This window comes from Enoplosus armatus, chromosome 18 (genome assembly GCF_043641665.1).
Source record: "Enoplosus armatus isolate fEnoArm2 chromosome 18, fEnoArm2.hap1, whole genome shotgun sequence".
Taxonomy (NCBI): domain Eukaryota; kingdom Metazoa; phylum Chordata; class Actinopteri; order Centrarchiformes; family Enoplosidae; genus Enoplosus; species Enoplosus armatus.
Window position 1 is genome coordinate 21,203,146 of NC_092197.1, and position 20,355 is coordinate 21,223,500.

General features: G+C 42.0%; 1 protein-coding gene across 2 annotated transcripts; it reads right to left on the minus strand.

The window, feature by feature from the left end:
- Positions 1–1,102: 1,102 nt before the first annotated feature.
- il6st (interleukin 6 cytokine family signal transduce) lies at positions 1,103–19,017 on the minus strand. Of its 2 annotated transcripts, XM_070924670.1 has the most exons (16): positions 18,991–19,017; positions 18,463–18,544; positions 14,438–14,740; positions 13,861–14,008; positions 12,579–12,736; positions 11,206–11,360; positions 9,780–9,942; positions 9,356–9,438; positions 8,199–8,457; positions 5,643–5,813; positions 4,930–5,031; positions 4,334–4,480; positions 4,061–4,201; positions 3,363–3,459; positions 3,195–3,276; positions 1,103–2,529 (listed from the first exon to the last, which is right to left on the minus strand). In XM_070924670.1, exons 2-16 carry the CDS (start codon positions 18,530–18,532, stop codon positions 1,912–1,914), a joined length of 2,697 nt encoding a protein of 898 aa, XP_070780771.1. In that variant the 5' UTR covers positions 18,533–18,544; positions 18,991–19,017; the 3' UTR covers positions 1,103–1,911. The 2 variants fall into 2 exon arrangements, with proteins under 2 accessions (XP_070780771.1, XP_070780772.1); XM_070924671.1 differs by lacking the exon at positions 14,438–14,740 and having other exon boundaries at positions 18,991–19,008.
- Between the last annotated feature and the right edge of the window lie 1,338 nt (positions 19,018–20,355).

Genomic DNA, 20,355 nt, shown 5'->3' on the forward strand with positions numbered 1-20,355 from the left:
ATGAATAACGACATTGGACCATCTCATTTTGGGGAGGAGCACGTTCGGTTTAGCCTTCGGGTCCTCTCTAAAGACAGAGCTCCAGAGCTGGATTCTTCTTCTTCTTCTTCAAAAAAAAGGGGGTCTTGCCCCTGAACTGGAAGGAAGCCAGTCGTATTCCAAAAAAGACACGTCTGCAGTCAACTTGAAGCGTTATACGGAGGGAGTTTAATCACAAGGTGCATCTAAACAAGGGAGACATCGGTCACATCGACAGGGTGACACGTTACCCCTGAAAAAGAAAGATATATATATATATATCTTTCTTTTTATATATATATATATATATATATATATACCGAATATATTGCGATTTATATTCAGTCACAGACACTTCCAACGGGTGTTACTACTAACATTAGTCCATGGAAGTCCTGACAGTGTGAGCTGGACCCTGAAACTGGAGCAGCTAAATGGAATTCAGCCATCAATCATTTGATTATTTACTCCTGCGCTTCCCCTGCTGTCACGTCTTCTATGCCACTCGCTGGCTGCCAGGCCCCTTAAAGCAACCGGAGGCGAGAACCTGAGGAAAGTGAAGGGGGCATTCGATGCGACGCTGTCTTGTCGTTATCACTCGTGGCCACGGTGGCAGCTAGAACAGGAGAATCCTGCTGCACCATCCCAGCCGACTAACCGCCCGTTGTTATTATTATTATTATTATAATAAATGACACAAGTTGCCAAGTTCTTTCACGTCTAACTGCATGGCTTTGGAGAAGCAGTATTCTAGATTTGGAAACTGTCCCTGTGTGTGAGGAATCAGGGAGCCCAGACATAAAGATACTGTATATACAACCTATAATACACACAGCTGGATATCCTACCTGTTCCGATAAAAAACATGTTTTCCATTTCTAAAATCTGCTCAATACCCAGCATGCAACAGTCAGTTGAGAAGGGGATTCAGTTTCCCCACTGCTCCCGAAGCCCAAACATTTTGACTTTAGGAGGCCAAAAGTTTTATTCATCCAGTCTTTTGTCTTTTCCATATCCTTTGGTGGAAAGAGTGTCAGCTAATTATATGATACGTCTGAAGCACAATAACCCAGCTGACATTGGCTCATTAGTTCAAACATTTATTACATTTTTTTTTTATAATGACAGTCATTTACAGCGTTCCCATAACCTCCGTGGGCAGCTAATGAAATACGTCAGTCTTCTACACTTCACTGAAAATAGTGCTTTAAGGAAAAAAAAAGTTAACAATACAGTCAGTCAACGATTGTCCTCGTCTTTCATGTAACACAACGCTTTAAGTTTTATACTCACGATTTTACAGGCATCCCATATAATGTAACTCTGCAGTCCTACAACCAGTCAAGAGCGGTTGAGTGGCCAGTCTGACCCAGATCACGGTGAGTGACTGATCACACGCACGTCATTGCCCAAAGCTGTTGGTCTTTCACCACGTGTTCACTGTAAAAGCATCAAGGTGACGTTGGTGGCACTGCGATCAGAAGGGATGTTTATGACAGTACATTCAATACTGTGTTTCGAACGATGGAAGACAGCCGCCTGCTGTAGAGCCCGTCGCTCCTGAAACACTCACGTCGTGTTTCGAACTTCAGGACACGTCCTGAAATGCAACGTGACCATTTACATGTGTTGAGTTTGTTTTAATATAAAGATATGGCTGTGTCATTTTCCACGTGAGTGCAAAGCTAGCAAACTACTGCTACAAGCTCTAGTTCACATTGCACTTGACAAGAGCATTCTCCCGAAGCATCCTGGGCTATTTATACTTGTTTAAGTGCAACCAAACAAACCTGCACAGTCCTCTTCACTTCTTCTTAATGAAATCAACATTTGACACTAACAAAAGGCACAGAAGCATTGACATAGATGACCCACGTGGGACTGTCTGTGTTCTTACTGTGGCCTGTAGCCACCCAGCTGAGGCATGTAGCTGGAGACTGGTGCTGACGACTGGCCGTCTGCAGGCGTCGTCTGCTCAGAGTCCTCTTCCAAGGGACAGAAGTCCAGAGGCTCCAGCCCTTCCTGCTGCTCCATCTCTGGCTGGTTAAAGTCAGCAGGGTTGGTGCTGTCTTCGTTCCCTGCCGAGTGTGTGAAGCAGGGCTGTCGGGGGAAACGCTGGGACTGTCTGCTGCCCTCCTGTAGCAGCATGTCTGGGTTCTCCTCAGAGTCCAGCAGGGGCTGTGTGGACTCAGACCGTGAAAAAATGGCCTGCTGGGGTTGGGAGCTAGGGGTCTGACCTTTGTAACCATTGGAGGCCACCACTGAGGAGTACTGAACAGTGCTGGCCGTGGTGTCAGCCATGTCTCCGCCCTCGTCACTGTCGGACACACTCTGGCGAGGCGAGGACATGCAGGACGAGCCGCCGATGCCGCTGCTGTGCTCCTCGGACAGATACTTGTCCTTCTTCAGAGGCAGACTGGCCTTGTCCTCCTCGAACACACACTTTCCATCACACACATCCACATCAAGCAGACTGATGCCAGACAGACAGTTCTCCTTTGGTGTCTCTGCCTGTAAGAGGAGGACAAGTGGAAGTCTTAAACAAATCAGACTGGACCCTACACATTCATCACATTGACAGTGTGAAAGAATACCAAGTAAATTCTCCCAGCAGCCCTGTGAAGAGTGTAGCTGAGAAGGTGTTGCCCCCTACTTAAGCCTCAGAAGACTGCCTCACTGAAACACTGATCCTCTGGGGGACTGTTGGCTGTACAGCAAGATACACACATCTCAAAAACGTTCAGGGTGCTACATGTTTTTTCACTTTTTAGGGTAGGCAGTCTCACAGCGGTACGTGCTAGCAGAAAGAGCGGCGATAGTGTGCTCATTGAAGATAGTGAGCTCTGTGAGAACGGTGCCTCCACCAGCCATCTCAGCTACTGATATCATGAAGCTCATCCTCAGCACTGAGATCCATCGGCCGGCAGACAAACTAGTACTTACCTCCTGCTGCTGACAGACACCTGATATATTTCACAAAGGCAACAGGGGCGGATTACCCAGCAGGAAACGTGAGCATTGAAAAGGAAGGTGCTCTAAAAATGGAGTGAGGGTCAGCCACAGTAACGAAAGGCAGGCTGGAGCTAGAAAACAACCTACTGATTGTACTGTTATAGAATACTGGCATGCAGTATATTAAATACGGTACATGTTGTCAGTGTAAAAGAAGTCCTTACTTTGACAGGATAATCAGGAGACCAGTTTCCAATGGTGCTCTCTCCAGGGTTTGGAATCCGAGGCCAAAAATTCTCCTTGATCCTGGAGAAGAAACACTGAGGGTTATACGTCAGCGTGGAAGCCGTTTTCATCCACAGTGTATCTGAGCTTGTTCGAGTGGAACTTACACATCTTTTTTGTAGATACAGAGCAGCATGGTCATAAGAACAACAAACAGGAAGCAGAGGCTCACTCCCACCACGATGCCCTCGATCTCTCCTGGCGCTGAGGGAAACACAGAGGACATTCAGAGAACAATTCAACAAGCCAAGCTGGGGTCAATCTTAGTTGCCATAATGCATGGAAGCCAATCCAAGTTCACCATATGAAACCAGGCATTCCCTGGATATTTTTTATCAGTGCTTGACCAGTAGGCAACATATTAAAGTGCATGGTCATTTTTTCCCCTTTGGTACATGGTTTATCTGGAGGAAACCATGAGGAAAGGAGTGGTTAAAGCAAATCAACAGGAGAACAGATCAGAAAACAAATTGCTCCCTGCTGCTCAATGAAACGCCACAGTTGGTCGAGACACAATATTAATTGGATTTGCGAAAACTACACCATCATATCATATCATATCATATCATATAACCTCACCAGATCCTCTGCATCCCTCACATTACAGTTTTCTTGTAATATTACAAAATCTTCCTCCTAAAATTAGCATTTGATTTTCAAGAAATATTACAGCTTTTTTTTTAATTGATTCTGAAATGTTTTAATTTTCAAGCAGTCAAGCAGTATCGGTACGCTAGATATTGAAGAATCTCTATGGAAAAGCAGAAGTGGAAACAGTTCACCATGTAAGAAAGCCTTTGCTCACAATATTTCGGAGTGGTGAACGAGTGGTTGAAGCCTTTGGCTGAGCCTCGGATGGTGGAGGCCGTGATCCAAACGTCGTACTTGGTGTTGCCTGTCAGTGACGTCAGAGTGTACGAGGTGATGTTTCCTGGCACTGTTACGTCTGCACATGAGCAAAGCAAAATGGAAATTAAGAGAGCTGCACCATCCCGTTCCTGCAGGCCAACACTAAATGGAAAGCTGTGAATGCAAAACCTCCAGCCTCTCCGAGATGCTGTGCGCGACAGGTACATACCATGTACTTCAGTCCCATTTGTATAGAATATGGTGTAGTTTGTGATGAAGCCTCGCCGCCTGCTTTGGGGGATCTCCTTCCACACCAGCTCTGCCTCAGTACGTCCTGGTTTGCCATTCAGTCTGACAGCTGGGCCATCCAGCGGAGCTGCAACCACAACAGCAAATATCATGTAATGCTGATCATACAACTGTGGTTTGTCTGAATTCAAAATATACACCAACTTTAAACTGATGATTAGTAATAGTAACATCTCTGGAGCAACTGATTGAATTTGTCATATAATCAATTAGTCTATAGTTACAGACTTTCCACAATGAGAAACTGTTCACTTATTAAAAGACAAAATAATTGTTATTTAAGATATGTTTTTCATTTAAATAAGACAGTAAATGCATACATAAAAAGGATAAACAATGTAACTCTGGCTTGCAGGCCAGAGAACACTGTTGTTGGCAGTAACCAGGGTCAGTTTTACATGCCGATTATGGTGCAGAGTCTCTCAAATAGTACTTATGTAATCCAAAGTGACCTGCTTTTAATGTTCACAATAGTTTGCCTCTTGTAATTTGTCACCGATAAGTATGTTATCTTACCTCCTTGCTCCAGAAAGGCTTGTAGACTTGCTGCCTTCCCAATCCGCCCAGAGTATATCGGATACACAGATACATTGTAGCAAACAAACTTCTCGAGGTCGCCTGGATTTGACATCGAGATCAAGAGTTCAATGAAACGTTAGTTTAGTGTATTTAGAGTGGTGTATCAGTAAGGTGATACTCGCTTTTGAGTATGACATGCAGTGTAGGCTTGACAGGTGTCTGTGATGTGTGTGTAGTTTGCGCTTTCATGGAGAACAGCTGAGGTCTCAGTGGTCACAGTGAGCTGTGAGATTTGCTTGTTTTAATGTGATATTTTTTGGTCACTATGACATATTTTCCCGTCATTACTAGACAAGAAACTTCTCTTATTATGACCACTTCATCAGTTCATCTCAGTGGGCAGTAAGTTGCCCGTTAATTACAAATTAACTTGCTGTATTTATAGAGAGCATGAGGTAGAGGCAGGGTGTTCAGCCATGTTTCTGTGACTGTTCAGACTGAAACCCACGACAATTTGTTATTATTGGAATCTATTGGTACTGTGTACGTCCAAGCTGACCAGGGTCTGCTCTCCATGATGCGTCAAACTACACAACAACGTTTTACAGCCACTTCACAGGGGGGCGAGTGGTTCGTGGCATGTTGAACTCATGTCACAAACTCAAACTCAAGATACTTCTCAAGATAATTCTTCAGAATAAAGATATTACCTTTAATGGCAGTGAGTCTGGTGTTTCTGTGTTCCCTCTGCCAGTCTGTCTGATCACCACTGACCCATTCCACCACATACTCCGTCAAACCTGTACTCTTGGGGGGTTTCCATTCCAGCCACAGCTGGCCCCCATGGGGCCACACCTTCAGCTCTTCCACTGGGGGGAGCACTGTAACACACACACACAAATACACTTGTCACATTATTGATGGAATGCTGCTTAAAGCCTTCTTACTTGTCTAAACCTGATTTATACCAGAGTTGATTTACTGAGGATGAGTCAAAGATGTCACTGTGATGGGTAAAGACTTACTAAGACATTTGATACAGCTTGGAAATTAGCCCTGAGGGCCTAGGGGTTAAGGCACCACAACTTTACCTTTGTTGCAGGTAAAATAAGACATAAAAAATAAAATAATATACACATTTACAATATTTAAGTGAAAAATAAAAGTAAAAAAATATATATATATGTGTATACAGTGGGGCAAAAAAGTATTTAGTCAGCCACCAATTGTGCAAGTTCTCCCACTTAAAAAGATGAGAGAGGCCTGTAATTTTCATCATAGGTACACTTCAACTATGAGAGACTGGGATGGGGGGAAAGAATCCAGGAAATCACATTGTAGGATTTTTAATGAATTAATTGGTAAATTCCTCGGTAAAATAAGTATTTGGTCACCTACAAACAAGCAAGATTTCTGGCTCTCACAGACCTGTAACTTCTTCTTTAAGAGGCTCCTCTGTCCTCCACTCGTTACCTGTATTAATGGCACCTGTTTGAACTCTTTATCAGTATAAAAGACACCCGTCCACAACCTCAAACAGTCAGACTCCAAACTCCACTATGGCCAAGACCAAAGAGCTGTCAAAGGACACCAGAAACAAAATTGTAGACCTGCACCAGGCTGGGAAGACTGAATCTGCAACAGGTAAGCAGCTTGGTGTGAAGAAATCAACTATGGGAGCAATTATTAGAAAATGGAAGACATACAAGACCACTGATAATCTCCCTCGATCTGGGGCTCCACGCAAGATCTCACCCCGTGGGGTCAAAATGATCACGAGAACGGTGAGCAAAAATCCCAGAACCACATGGGGGGACCTAGTGAATGACCTGCAGAGAGCTGGGACCAAAGTAACAAAGGCTACCATCAGTAACACACTACGCCGCCAGGGACTCAAATCCTGCAGTGCCAGACGTGTCCCCCTGCTTGTCCAGGCCCGTCTGAAGTTTGCTAGAGAGCATTTGGAGGATCCAGAAGAGGATTGGGAGAGTGTCATATGGTCAGATGAAACCAAAATAGAACGTTTTGGTAAAAACTCAACTTGTCGTGTTTGGAGGAGAAAGAATGCTGAGTTGCATCCAAAGAACACCATACCTACTGTGAAGCATGGGGGTGGAAACATCATGCTTTGGGGCTGTTTTTCTGCAAAGGGACCAGGACGACTGATCCGTGTAAAGGAAAGAATGAATGGGGCCATGTATCGTGAGATTTTGAGTGAAAACCTCCTTCCATCAGCAAGGGCATTGAAGATGAAACGTGGCTGGGTCTTTCAGCATGACAATGATCCCAAACACACCGCCCGGGCAACGAAGGAGTGGCTTCGTAAGAAGCATTTCAAGGTCCTGGAGTGGCCTAGCCAGTCTCCAGATCTCAACCCCATAGAAAATCTTTGGAGGGAGTTGAAAGTCCGTGTTGCCCAGCAACAGCCCCAAAACATCACTGCTCTAGAGGGGATCTGCATGGAGGAATGGGCCAAAATACCAGCAAGTGTGTGAAAACCTTGTGAAGACTTACAGAAAACGTTTGACCTCTGTCATTGCCAACAAAGGGTATATAACAAAGTATTGAGATGAACTTTTGTTATTGACCAAATACTTATTTTCCACCATAATTTGCAAATAAAGTCTTTAAAAATCAGACAATGTGATTTTATGGATTTTTTTTTCTCATTTTGTCTCTCATAGTTGAAGTATACCTATGATGAAAATTGGAGACCTCATCTTTTAAGTGGGAGAACTTGCACAATTGGTGGCTGACTAAATACTTTTTTGCCCCACTGTATATATGTGTGTGTGTATGTAAATATACACACACATATATATATATATACATACATATATGTATGTGTATATATATGTACATTGTTATAGTATATATTTTTTATTTTTAACCATCTCTCTCTTCTATTCACTTGATAATAAAAAGGTATAAAAAATAAAATATTGGACTACATAGCCCATTTTGAAGGATTCAGGAGTCTTTTTTTTTAATGATTTCTTCACTTGCTACACTGCTGTATGTCCCCTCCTCACCAGGATATGTGTATATTATGCTCATACTGCTGGGACTGTGGCTTCTTGCGGTCCAGATATTGCTCCATCTTTAACATCAATAACCTCCTCCTCCTCCTCCACTGACAACTCCACAGAAAAAAAACAGGCGCTAGATATGACATGAGAGTCTACACTGAAATAACAAATGATCATACATCGCAGGTGTGCCTTTAGAGTGCGGCCTGCAGCTCAGAGTCACCATGAACTACCTACCATCGGCCTTTTCAAGGATGACCAGCAATGCCTCAGCAGATTTACCCACAGAATTGATGGCGGTGACATGCACTTTGACAGATTTCTTGTCAGCCAGGTGGATCTGTTTAAGGACAGTGATCTCCCGCTGGCTAGAGCTGCCGTCTGCCTTGGACCTGTTGACCTGGATACTCTCCCAACTTCCATTCTTGACTTTATCCTTTGGGTCTTGAATCTTTATGTCGAATCTCCTTATCCTCCCATTGGCAAACACAGGATCCTGGCAGGGCAAAGTCGCACACTGTATGTCAATTTCGGCATCAAGTCAGTGTTGCACAGAAAATCAACTGACTGGACTGCGTGCCAGAGTGTGTCCTGAAGAATCTGGGAGGCCATCATCTCAAAGAAAGCATTTGGATACATTTTAACATTGTTTTGGTTACTATCTATGCCATTTTAATGATGTTAAAAACTAAAAAAAGTTGTTCCCTCCAACTTAAAAACATTCAATCAAAACAGTGAGCAGACTTTATGCTGAAACAACTCTGCAGCTGCTTCTCTTACATCTGACAGTAGCTCTGTGTCATGCTCAGTAAACAGTAGTCGAGTTTCCCTCGGATTCTAGTCCAATCTGATCCTGGACCTACTCAGGGTTCATACACATTTTGGCCAATTACTTCTCTATGACTTTAAACCAATTTTCATGGCCGAACATTCTGTGATTTCTGTGTATGCGTCAAACATATATATAATAAATTAACCAAGAATTCCAAACTACATTTGTATACAGTACTATATAAATATATATTTTATTATGAGTGGAAGTGTATTATAATGATACAATTTGTCAAGCAAAAAACCTTATCTACAGCATCCTCAGGGTTTGCTTTTAGAGTTAACTGCATTTTGAAAAGTTTGATTTTACATGAATTTGCATATGATATATATATCCGACTCACATTGTGTGGAATTCACTTGAAAACTTGTATAATTGTCTAGATCGATTCACATTTGAGGTATTAAAATGTTTTAATTATATACCGTATATATTATAAACCGTTGTTGGTTTGGGGTTTCATTCATCTGTTGATTGTGATCTGAATATTTTCCTTCTGCCAATTTGATGAGTCATTTTATGTTTTTTTGTGTGTTAAATTGAATGTGTTGTGGGAATTTACCTTACAAATGAACCACACTTGTCGCTCATTCACGCGGTCACCCTCAGCGATGATTTTCCATAAATCCGGTTTACTTGATGGTCCTAGGCCAAAGACAAAAGGAAAGCAAACTAACACTTTTAGTTTCCCAAAAGAAAAAGTCATCAGACTATATCTTACAAATCTACAACTCGACATTAAAGTGGGCAGATTCACAGACTCAGCAAGTCTTTCCACCACTCTGTCAATGGCAGCTTAATTTGATGTCAGGGCTTTAAGTACTGACTGAGTACAAAGACAGTCTCAAGGACTTGGGACTCGCATCATCATCAGTTATAACAGATTAACAAGTCAACAATCCGAAGTCTTTGAACACCATGTTGTATTTGGTGGTCAAATGCAGTTATATGTGAAAGTAGTCTGAACTGGCAGCCATAAAACTCACGGTCCTCTGGTGTTCTCTGGGTAACGTTGGTGCTCCAGTCGCTCCAGTAACCGTAGTCCTCTATCTCATTTTTGCAGCACACCTGAGTGACATAAACTGTGTCTGGCCGGAGGTTCTGTAGTCTGAAGGACTGTATGTCCTTGGCTGTGTCCACAAGCGGTACCTAAAGGGCATCAAACACATTTTATTGATTCTGTCAACTAAATAATTAGACAAGACAAACAGCAGACTTGACATCCACAAATACAAAATAACACAATAAATGTCCCTGTCTTAAAAGGAGAAAAGACATGCATAGAAAGATACATTTTATAATAATAATAATAATAATAATAAAGGTATCATTTATTTAGTTTTAAGTGACACATGTATCAACTACTTGAGGCAGCAAACGCACCTTCAGCAGCTACTCTATACAATAGTTGTTGAGATATTTCAGTGGTACAAGAGGAAAAGTCAGGGGACACAAGGTCAGTAGGATTCATCCTCAGGGGACCACGGATGTTACAACATTTAATCTCAATCTTTCCAGTAGTTGTTGAGATATTTCAGTCTGGACCAAAATGGTGGACCGACCGACATTAACATCCCTTGAGCCACGCCGTAGGCAGGGAAGACAAAAGAAAACCGCTGACGGTCATTTGACTGTGGCGTCCTGGTGGCCCAGTGGTTAAGGTGCATACCATATTACCGCAGGGTCCAGGGTCCTCAGTTTGATTTCAGCCAGGGACGTTCGTCTGTATGTCCTACACCTCACTCTCTCCTTGTTTCCTGTCCTGTCTATGCACTGTGGGCTTGTTCAATAAAAGCTGAAAATGGCGTAACAGTCGTCCTTACAGTGTCACTAAAAAATGAACTCATGATCCAACTTCATCTTCTGCATTCCGTGAAAGTTAGAGGACATCTTGCAGAATTGACCACGTGCTTCTGCATCAGCCATCTGACTGTAACCTACCTGCTCACTTTTACTCACTCTCAATAGCCTCGTCCAGTGCATTCAAGTGGTGGACAGTTTCAGTCTGATAAAATTATAATCCTTAAGATTTTCACTATACATATTCGGTTTTTAGTACACTGGCAATTATACTGCAATATTTAGTAAAAATCATCAGTGTTTTTTGTTGATAAAATTTTCATTAATCAAATTGTGATGAAATGATTCACTTTTTAATGCAATTTCTGTTCTATTTCCCACTGCCAACATTTTCACTTTTCAAAGTTGGCAGCCTTTGGAGACTTTTAGACATGTACAATAACGTTATTAATGGCCATATACAGTTGAGGTGTTTCCAGTGCAGGGGCCGTGATACAGCCTCGAGAGATAGCCTTGATATCATTAGTTACGCATCCGCTTTTCCTGCTATGATGAAAATGTGCACAACGAGAAATGACTGAGTGGTAGAATGAGACACACACCAATACTTACATGAGTCCAACTCTGAGATCCATTTGGGCAGAATCTGATTTGATATGTTAATTTCACATATTCTTTGTCAATAGGAGGAGTCCAGTTTATGAGAAGGGAGGTGGGAAAACTCTTCTCTGAAATGACTTTGACGTCTGCCGGAGGGTTTGTTTTCACTGCCACAAAAGACACAACAAGCTGTCAAGAACACGCAAGACAGCCATTATCAATCCTCATTTTGTTTTTATTGGACTTGAACAGTGTGACCCCCAGAAGATGATCCACAAATATCTCACTATCCACAAGCATGTATCTTTTTTTTTTAATTTGTGATGTGTATTACGTATGTATGTATTATAATTTCACATGAAAATGTACAAATGTAAATAGTTTCACCACAACAAATACGTATAAAGTCGTGTATTTACGCATTTGTGGATCCACTTGTACATGTTAAATAGGTTTTGCACATTTGTGGACTGCTTCCTGTCAGTCTGTGGGCCACATGACATTTGTGACTTCCCTCCTATTTGTTTTGATTTTTGTCCAATTCTTGCTGCTGTAGAAAAAAAATATCCCAAGCTCCACCAGCAGGTGGCCGCAGATGAGCCGACAGACCTATGGTCAGCGCTGGAAGAAGGCTAAAAGAAGTCTACCTTGCATCTGCATCCATGCAACAGGAGACGACAAGGAGACGGGCAGCAGCCTGGCTTCAACCAGGAGGTGAAAGACAAAGTGGAGCATCTTATTTTAACCCAGCGGTTGTGATTCAGGATCAGGTCCATCATTGTCATCTCTAGGTGGGTGTGCTGTGCTGTGCTGTGCTTGCTTACTGGCATTACCTACAGTTTGCTGTGGTAGTTGTGTACAAGCTAGCTCCAGTTAGATGATTTAGCTCGGGTACAGAGAGGCATGAATAGCACACAATAACTGGTAATTCACACAAACTGGAATTACCAATCAAGTCAACAGCCTACATTTACCCCTGTCAGGTGTTCCGCAAACATTCTGGTTCCATAGTGATGGAATTAGAAGTAGGACAGTTGGCCTCATCATTGCAAAATAATTATTATTCTAATGACAGTAATGTAAAGTTTGACACGATTATCGGAATTGTGAGACTTGTGGATTTCCTCAAAGACACTCCCCCCCATCCATCTCCTGAGATGATGTTTTTTTGTGTGTGTTTTGCCAGCAATCCTAGTTTACAGTTGGTCTATCTGAATCTAATTAATGCACATAATTAAAGTCACAACTATTAAAGTCCAATAAAAACTTCCACACATTACTGTATTCATACACTGGAGTCCCATTTCAGCATCGTGACTTAGACACTAAAGTTCTAGATCAGGACATGCAGACATAAGCAAACCTTGCTACAACTTTCAACTTACCAAAAATGTTGGCATCTCCTCGCAGATGCTCAGACTCTGCTCTTCCCAGTGAATTGTGTGCCTCCACCCAGACGTCCAGTGCCATATGATTGGGAAAAATGCTCATCGTAACTTGGGCACTGCTTTCAGATGTGTTCACACTCACGGTCTGACCGCTTCTGAAAAAAAAATAATAATAAATAAAGATTTGAATAACATTTAGAGGAACTCAAAGACGAGGCCTACACAAACGAGACATATACTAGGAATTCTTCCAATTTAAACAATTTCACTTTTCATGATACTTTGTTTTATTTTTTCATATATTACAACTTTCCAGCCCTCTCACTATACACTTGCAAAATGACATTCAATCCAATGAATAACACACAAATATGAGCCCCTCTCAGACATGGAATATGTCACACTGCTGGCTTCATCTGTCTGTTGATGAAGAGCTCAAGTGAGGACTTGAAGTAATACAAAGGAAGAGAGGAGTGGGCTGCAGCAGTGATTGACTGTAAAACAGTTTTTCTCTGTGGCTTGATTGACAAGTATATGCTGCTGCCTGTAAGGAATTTGGTTTGTTTCACATTTGGGCCTCTGTGGGTCGAAAGGTACAAGTCCGTTGCGCATCTGACCACCTTCAACATCACAACTGGGTGTGGCCAGGCGTGGTCCGTTGTACTTGCGACCACACCTAGTTGTGAAGTAGCAGGGAAGGGAAAAGCATGTTGTCACCGCTAGCTGGCAGGGCAAGCAAGAGTATTCAACTGGGTGATGTTACTGTTTAAAAGTGCCTCATGAAGTTTTCTTGTAAGCCACCGCCAGACGGGCAGATGGTGGTCTGACTGATGCAATCAGAGTGCAATATTTACATTTACACCGGCATTAACACGTGTTTTTCCTGATCCAGATATTATATCCTGATACAGGGCACATTGTGATACCAGGTGGAAATGATATATACTGATATATCTCTGATATATATACTATATATACTTCCACGAGAAACGTCACAATGTCTTATCTAGTCAGATTGTTGGTGTGACTTTAAACAGAAAAGTGCCTCAGGGGCTTGTTCTAACATGACAGTGCGTGTCTGAAAGGGGCTATACAGAAATTATAATGTAATAAGCCATGACAAACTTTCAACTATAAAGTCCTTCATACCAGTAAGAAAAACATTGACATGAGCAAAAACACTCTTTACTACTTCTACTATTTTAACAGCCAGCTCGACAACCAAAACACAATGATGCAAAATGCACTATGATGCAAAAACATCTAGCGGTGTACTCACAGGGTGACCCCAACAGTCAGTGTGTATGTTGTGGGGACATCGGGGGTTTGACGTCCTACTGGTTCCCACGCACAGCGGATGGCTTTAGAGATGCTCTTATCCTTCTGAACTGCCACACAGGACAGATTCTCAGGCTTACCCGGGCGATCTGACATTGGGACAAACAACACACAGACATCTCATTAACATCATCTTAATGTTTGTTTTTTTTTGTATACAAAACTACATGTGTGCCATTTTTCCACAGACATGGGTTTAATTATTTGAGACACAAATCAGAGATAAGGGTGAGGGTGGAATCAATTTCTCATCAAATGTGGTTTTCCTGCATTTTCATGAGGGAAAGTTTATACTTTATAACCGTCCACAGCACTGTGAACCTGTGTGTACCCACAAATACAGTAGGTCAAATTTAAAACAGGATGTAAGCTCTCATGGACATTTAACTTTGATGTTTGCCTAATATACACTTCCAAAAAATTGTCTGTAGTAAAATGCAAAAATAACATACAAACATACAAATACAGGTGGTTAGAAAACAGCTATTAGGTTTTAAGTTGCAACAAGAAAAACTTACAGCCTTTTGTAAGGTAGATCCCGTGAATAAATTTGCCATTGTTCAGGACAACATAGGGTGACACTTTGTCACTGAGGCAAAATAACCATTTAGGTGTTTCACTGGTGATGGGGACAGTGACATTGAGAGCCGTTGAGTTGATCTTGGTGTACTGTTCTTTGGATACAGTGGTGTTAGACTGATTCCAGTAGAGGTCATCTGCTGTGACTTCAGCTGTGTTGACGATCGTGCATGTGGCCATGAAGTTAGTCCCAATCTCTAACACTGGAGACTGTGGGGCTACCATCAAATGGTTGTCATTTTCTGAAGACCAACAAAGAGTATAATTATTTAATGTTCAGAATCAAACTCAAACAAAGTGAAGTGTGCTAGTATTGCTGGTAGTGTCTGACGCGTAGGACAGGAAATGGTTGGGCCAATCAGAGGCCGCCCTACAGTCCTACTCCTCTTCGTTGTGTGCAGCGCTTTCAGCCATTTCTTCGTTTCCAAACAAAGCAGTATGGGCTTGTCACTGCCCGGTCGGTAATGAGGTACATGATATACATTTCTCCATAGGGAACAATCCCATACTTAAATCTGGTACGGAAAATATATAGCGTGTATGTCCATGTATGTCTCATGCATATATCAATCAGTTTATTTAATTATCTATATACTCATATCATGTACCTCATCAGACTGCATTCAGAAGACGTCAAAACTTGTTTTTAAAAAAGTCAATCAATAATATTCTGAATTAAACGCATCGTTTTTTTTCCGGAGCTGATGATGGAAGCAGCTATTGAGTGAGCCATCTCGCTTCCTTCTCATCTCTGTTGAGAGTTGCACATGCGCAGTGCCAATCGGGCAGTACGTACAGATCGATTTTTCCAGAAAATTCGCTGGCGCACGCAAATCCTGCGACGACTCTTGGGACAGCTTATTTTTTTCAGTCAAGCATAATGAGGGCTCTACTGGTCAGCACAGTACAGTCAAGATTCGTACCGTAGGGCAAATTCATACTGGTGTACTTTGTATACCGTACACCCCTAATCTGAGGTGCCATAAACACACGCACTGCAGCCTGGCAACATGGACAGTTATAATATAATACATAGTTCTTTGTGCTTTCTTGCTCTCGGATCGTGGTCATGGTACACCCAGTGTCATGAGATTGCCACCACCCGGATAACGGCCTTGCTGCGGTCGGGAAGGAGGCACCGGATACACCAAGCCAGCACTGAGAGGCTCAGGAAGAGCTTTTACCCCCAGGCCACTAGGATCCTAAATGAAGTCACTGCCTAAGACTGCCCCCCCCCCCCCCATTTCTCTACATATTACTGAGACTGCTGAGCAAGCAAATAACCCACAGTTCCTCCCAAATCTTGCCAAGTTTGATGTGTTGCACATGTGAATGCGTTCCACTTTTTGATCCAACTTTTAACTCTGACCTTCAGTGTGGTACAGACACTTAACAGATATTCAGCAAGATTAAAATAAAGTACATAGGCCTGCATTACTGTCAGGCACAGTGTCTTTTTTAATACGACCACAGGGGGGCCACAAACTCATTAGAGTTGTTCGGTAGCCAAGGGTGCTCAACACACTGCAACTTCACCTAACACAAGCAAATGGAGGAAGGGCCTCAACCACTTTGACAAGAAATACACATTTAGGAGAAAGCAATGCAATTAAATAAAACACAAGCACATCAAGAAACATATTTGCCAATTTTACAAAACATAGGCAGTATTAAAAAAAAATGCACTGCAAATACAGAAAACACAAAGTGAGCAGAGCAAGGTAGCTGTGACTTCATCAAAGAGAAAGGGGGACCACCTAATGGAAGAACCTGGTGTCACAACAAAACCACAATACATTTTCTGACTGTTACACTGCATGCCAATCGGCCCAGGAGACTCTTAAGGGACCACTACAACCTGCAAGGCAAGGGTCACGTGACAGATGGGGGCAAGAGCTACAGCTAGCAATTTAATCTGTTGGCATGTTTACTGCCAGTTGTGTGAGCTAGTATTACTATGTTATCTTATAGACCATAAAGGTTGTGGGTTTGACAATGTTGTTCCACGAGTTTTTATTTTTTACAATGGATAATTTAAAATGGTTGTTGTCTTTTTACTACGGTGCACTGATCTGTGTCCTCTTAATTATCTGACAGTCTAAACAGAGCAACTAGAAGTCCCCTGCTGTACAGACACACATTAAAGAGTATGTAGGAACAGTCTGCAATAATAGAGCTCTCATACAGAAACTGGAACTCGAACTGAAAACGTATAACCTTGGTGGTGGTTTTCAAAATCTAATTAAGTTAAAAATCATGTTTCTATTTTGGAGGGAGGTTGAGTTGTTACACATTTATATTGCCGTTTCTCTCATAATGGCAGTGAGAAGTTTCGGCTTTGTCAAAGCCAAATAGAGGCCAAAGAATAAAGAAACACGGCGGACTACCTGCATTTTTCACTTTGCTGTAGAATTTTACTCAATAGCTGTGTCCTGCACATCATCACTGAGTACAAGCAGAAAAGCTAGCAATGGTCAGTAGCTAGCTAGCGGGCACTGTCTCCATCTTCACCTGACCCTCCTCTTGCACGTCGTAGCAGTGCCTCGAGACCATTTGTTAGGCCTCAAGGCTACACACAATGGGCCTACTCACTAATATATGCATAGAAATGTTCTTAGTTTGCGCACAAAAAAATGCATGCGGGAAATTGCCATTGGATTCATGACACGTGTGCACGGGCCAATTTTGTTCTTACCAGCAGATGTTGATGAATCAGAATCATTCTAAATTGACAGGCCTGCTATTTGCAGTCAGCATACTGCCACGTCCCCATTTCTCTATATGAGGAAATACGTTTGCCTAGAGGTGTATCATGGAGAAAACGGTGAAGTTGTTGTAACAGAAGCACGGCCCCTGAAGCCAAGAAGTAAGTAAAACAATAGCATCTGAGGTGGAAGGCAGGAAGGCACACTTTTCCTTAGTATTTCCTCGGGAGTGAAAACGGTGAAAACAAAATTAGCCTTGGGCTGCAATAGCTTTCAGCAAGGCCAAATATGCCATCTTAACACCTGCTTGGAGGTAAATCCGAATCTTTTATATGCTCTGCATTGGCTTAACATTGGCTGCATGTGCACAATTTACAGGCCATGTCAATTAAAACAATAAAAACCCAAACGTTTACATTTCAATATGGACATTCTCATATACTCCGTTATAAGCTAGGACCTGGACACTCAGTTTTTATGGTTGAATACTTTAACTATGATAATAATTGATGAGGATTAAGTGTCATGGTTTGGCCAATGCATTAGTAAATTAATGGTTTGAAATACTGTTGCCTATTAAAGCCTTTTTTATTGAATGCAGTTTTAATATGCTATGCATTTAGTGAAAAGGTGTGTGCTTACATTTTCTAAGACAGCCTGGCCTTCCTCATTTGTGCACACGCATGGTCTGAGGCAGTTCTAAATTTGTTCCCAGAGTAGGAGCAAATTCAGGTAAGAAAATATTTGTGAGTCCCGCATTTGTGTGTAAAACATTTGTACGCATTGTTTAAGCACATTTGTGAATGAGGCCCAATGTGTCCAGGTGAGAAACACTGAACGTAAACATAACTTCCTGTTGTTGTTTGTCTACTCCACAGGGTAACTTCATGAAGCAAGCAGATAATATATGTTTCAAGGCAAACATACTGACTTGTTATAACAGTCAAGAGTAAGTAACAGTGTTCACAGTGGTCCCATTCCATTTCAGTGTCTTAGTGTGCCATGTCAGCGAGCCTGCATGCACAATGCCATGAGCATCGAAAAGCAATGTAGTCGTTCCACCTGTGTTTTTCCTGCCGTGACGCGTTCCAATTACAGTGGAAAAGACCTGCACGTCATTGCGAAAGTGTTCATGCTACTGCGTCCACCCCAGGCCAGCAGACAGATATATAGAGAACTCCGAGGTTACTTTAAGTCTGATGTTTACATGTCCACAGATAATACACTATCAGCGGTTAAAATGTAAAAATGGTACTGACCACCTCGAACAGGTAGAGCGGAGGCAAGGCAAGCCAACACCCACAGCTGGAGCGCCCTCGCTGACACCATGATGACGATTAGCTAGGAGCAGAAAAAAGAAGAAAACATACAGTCAAACTGGAAAACGTAACGTTAGTGTCGGTTATATCGAAAACAAACTGCACAACCGGTCTTAGCAACGCAGCATGGGGTAACGTTAACGCCTAGCTTAGCTTGGTTTTGCTGAGACGCAACATCAGAATGCGAATCAGCTTTATTGCCCAAGTACGTTACGTGTAACGTTACACGTACAGGGACTCGCGTTACAGTTTTTGGTTTTTGACGCTACGTTAGATACGAATTTCTAATATTAGCTAATAATATAAGTTCTCTCTAAAGACAACACAGACAAAAGTTAATGGTAGCCATGTGAGTAGTCGCAGTGTTGCGAATTAAATATTCCGCATTAGCACTGAGAGCTCACTGCCATCGATGATAACGCCATATTGTTTCCGCTATCATAAACAAGAGGTTATTAACTCACTCACCTCACTGGCGTCAATTTCGGTCCATGTATATTCTTGGCTGGGTCAATACCGTCTTTCTTTGTGGCTAAAACCGAACAATCGCCACAACAAGTTTAATAAATTGCATCATGTACGTGCCAGTGACTCTGGGCTAGGACCACCCACTTCCCGTCAGGGGAAACTTGTGTCGCAACATCTTGCGGTGCTGCGCCATATTTGCACGATCTTTACAGCATGCTGATGGACCGAGTCTGTGCTGCTCAGCGCGTGCCCTTACCACTTACAGTTTAGGAATCTGCTTAAATGCCGAGTGAAGCCATACTGTTTGGTGATTTGTCAGAGAAACTGTCTGTCAAACATTTATGACGAATCTGAGGTTTCCGGTTGTCCTGTCTCGGCTAAGCTCGTCCCACGCTGTTGTTTTCCAGTATGTCTCCGCCCCTCCGGTTCACAAGAACTCATGTGCCCGTAAAGGTTGGTCAACCTGACTTTTCAAAACCAGACAGCACATCATGTGAGGGTGACTGTGGTTGCTTTGTCTTTAAAAACAGACAGCAGGTTTATTAACAAGGGTTTAATGTCCAGATCTAGATTATTAACCTTAGTAGACCACATGCAGGGCTGGACTTTGACAAAAAAAAAATCGTCCCTGGCATTTTTGGACCATACACAAGTAGGAGTACAAGTAATTGTCAAAGATTAAAAAAAAAAAAAAGAATTAAAATAACCTCTGCTAGAAGTCAATGTATCATTTCAAATACATTGTAAGAGTACAAGTATATAAACTTAAATTGACTGTACAGCGTCTTTCTGTTAAAACGCAAAGAGCAAAAGTATCATTTAAAATGATTTAGTAAAATTTAAGCATACAATCCCAAATTCACTGTTCAATGTTTTCCATTAAAATGCAAATACAGATACTTCATACGTACAGTGCCAGAAGTAGGAGTGAGAGAGAAAGATATCAAACAAGGCAGATCTACTTGTTCTATGGGCTGGTCACACAAAAGAAAAGACCACCGGGAAAGTGCCCGGTCTACCAGATGTCACTTCTCTCTGCACTTGATAATAGTGAAGTTACTTGTAGAATTTTCATTGATTTTTCAATACAATTGATACCATCATATTTTATTGGAAAAGCTGTATAAATATGGCTCTCATGATACTATGTACAGATGGTTAAAACATTATGTCTCCAACAGATGACAGCTCGTTTGTGTTGAGGGTTGCTATTCCAGGCCAGTCTACTCTGTGGGGTTCCACAGGGGTCCATTCTTGGACCATAATTATTCCTTATTTATATTAATGATTTGTAAAATGTCACAAATATCTTTTATCCAATAATGTTTGCAGATGCACAACCCTTGCACAACCCTAGTTCTCTCT

Excerpts from the sequence above, each read along its gene's own strand:
- il6st (XM_070924670.1), bottom strand. The coding sequence starts at position 18,532 with ATGGTGTCAGCGAGGGCGCTCCAGCTGTGGGTGTTGGCTTGCCTTGCC. Across the intron at positions 4,481-4,929 it reads AGCCTTTCTGGAGCAAGGAG|CTCCGCTGGATGGCCCAGCT; the intron begins GTAAGATAACAT and ends TTGTGGTTGCAG. Across the intron at positions 4,202-4,333 it reads AAATGGGACTGAAGTACATG|ACGTAACAGTGCCAGGAAAC; the intron begins GTATGTACCTGT and ends GCTCATGTGCAG.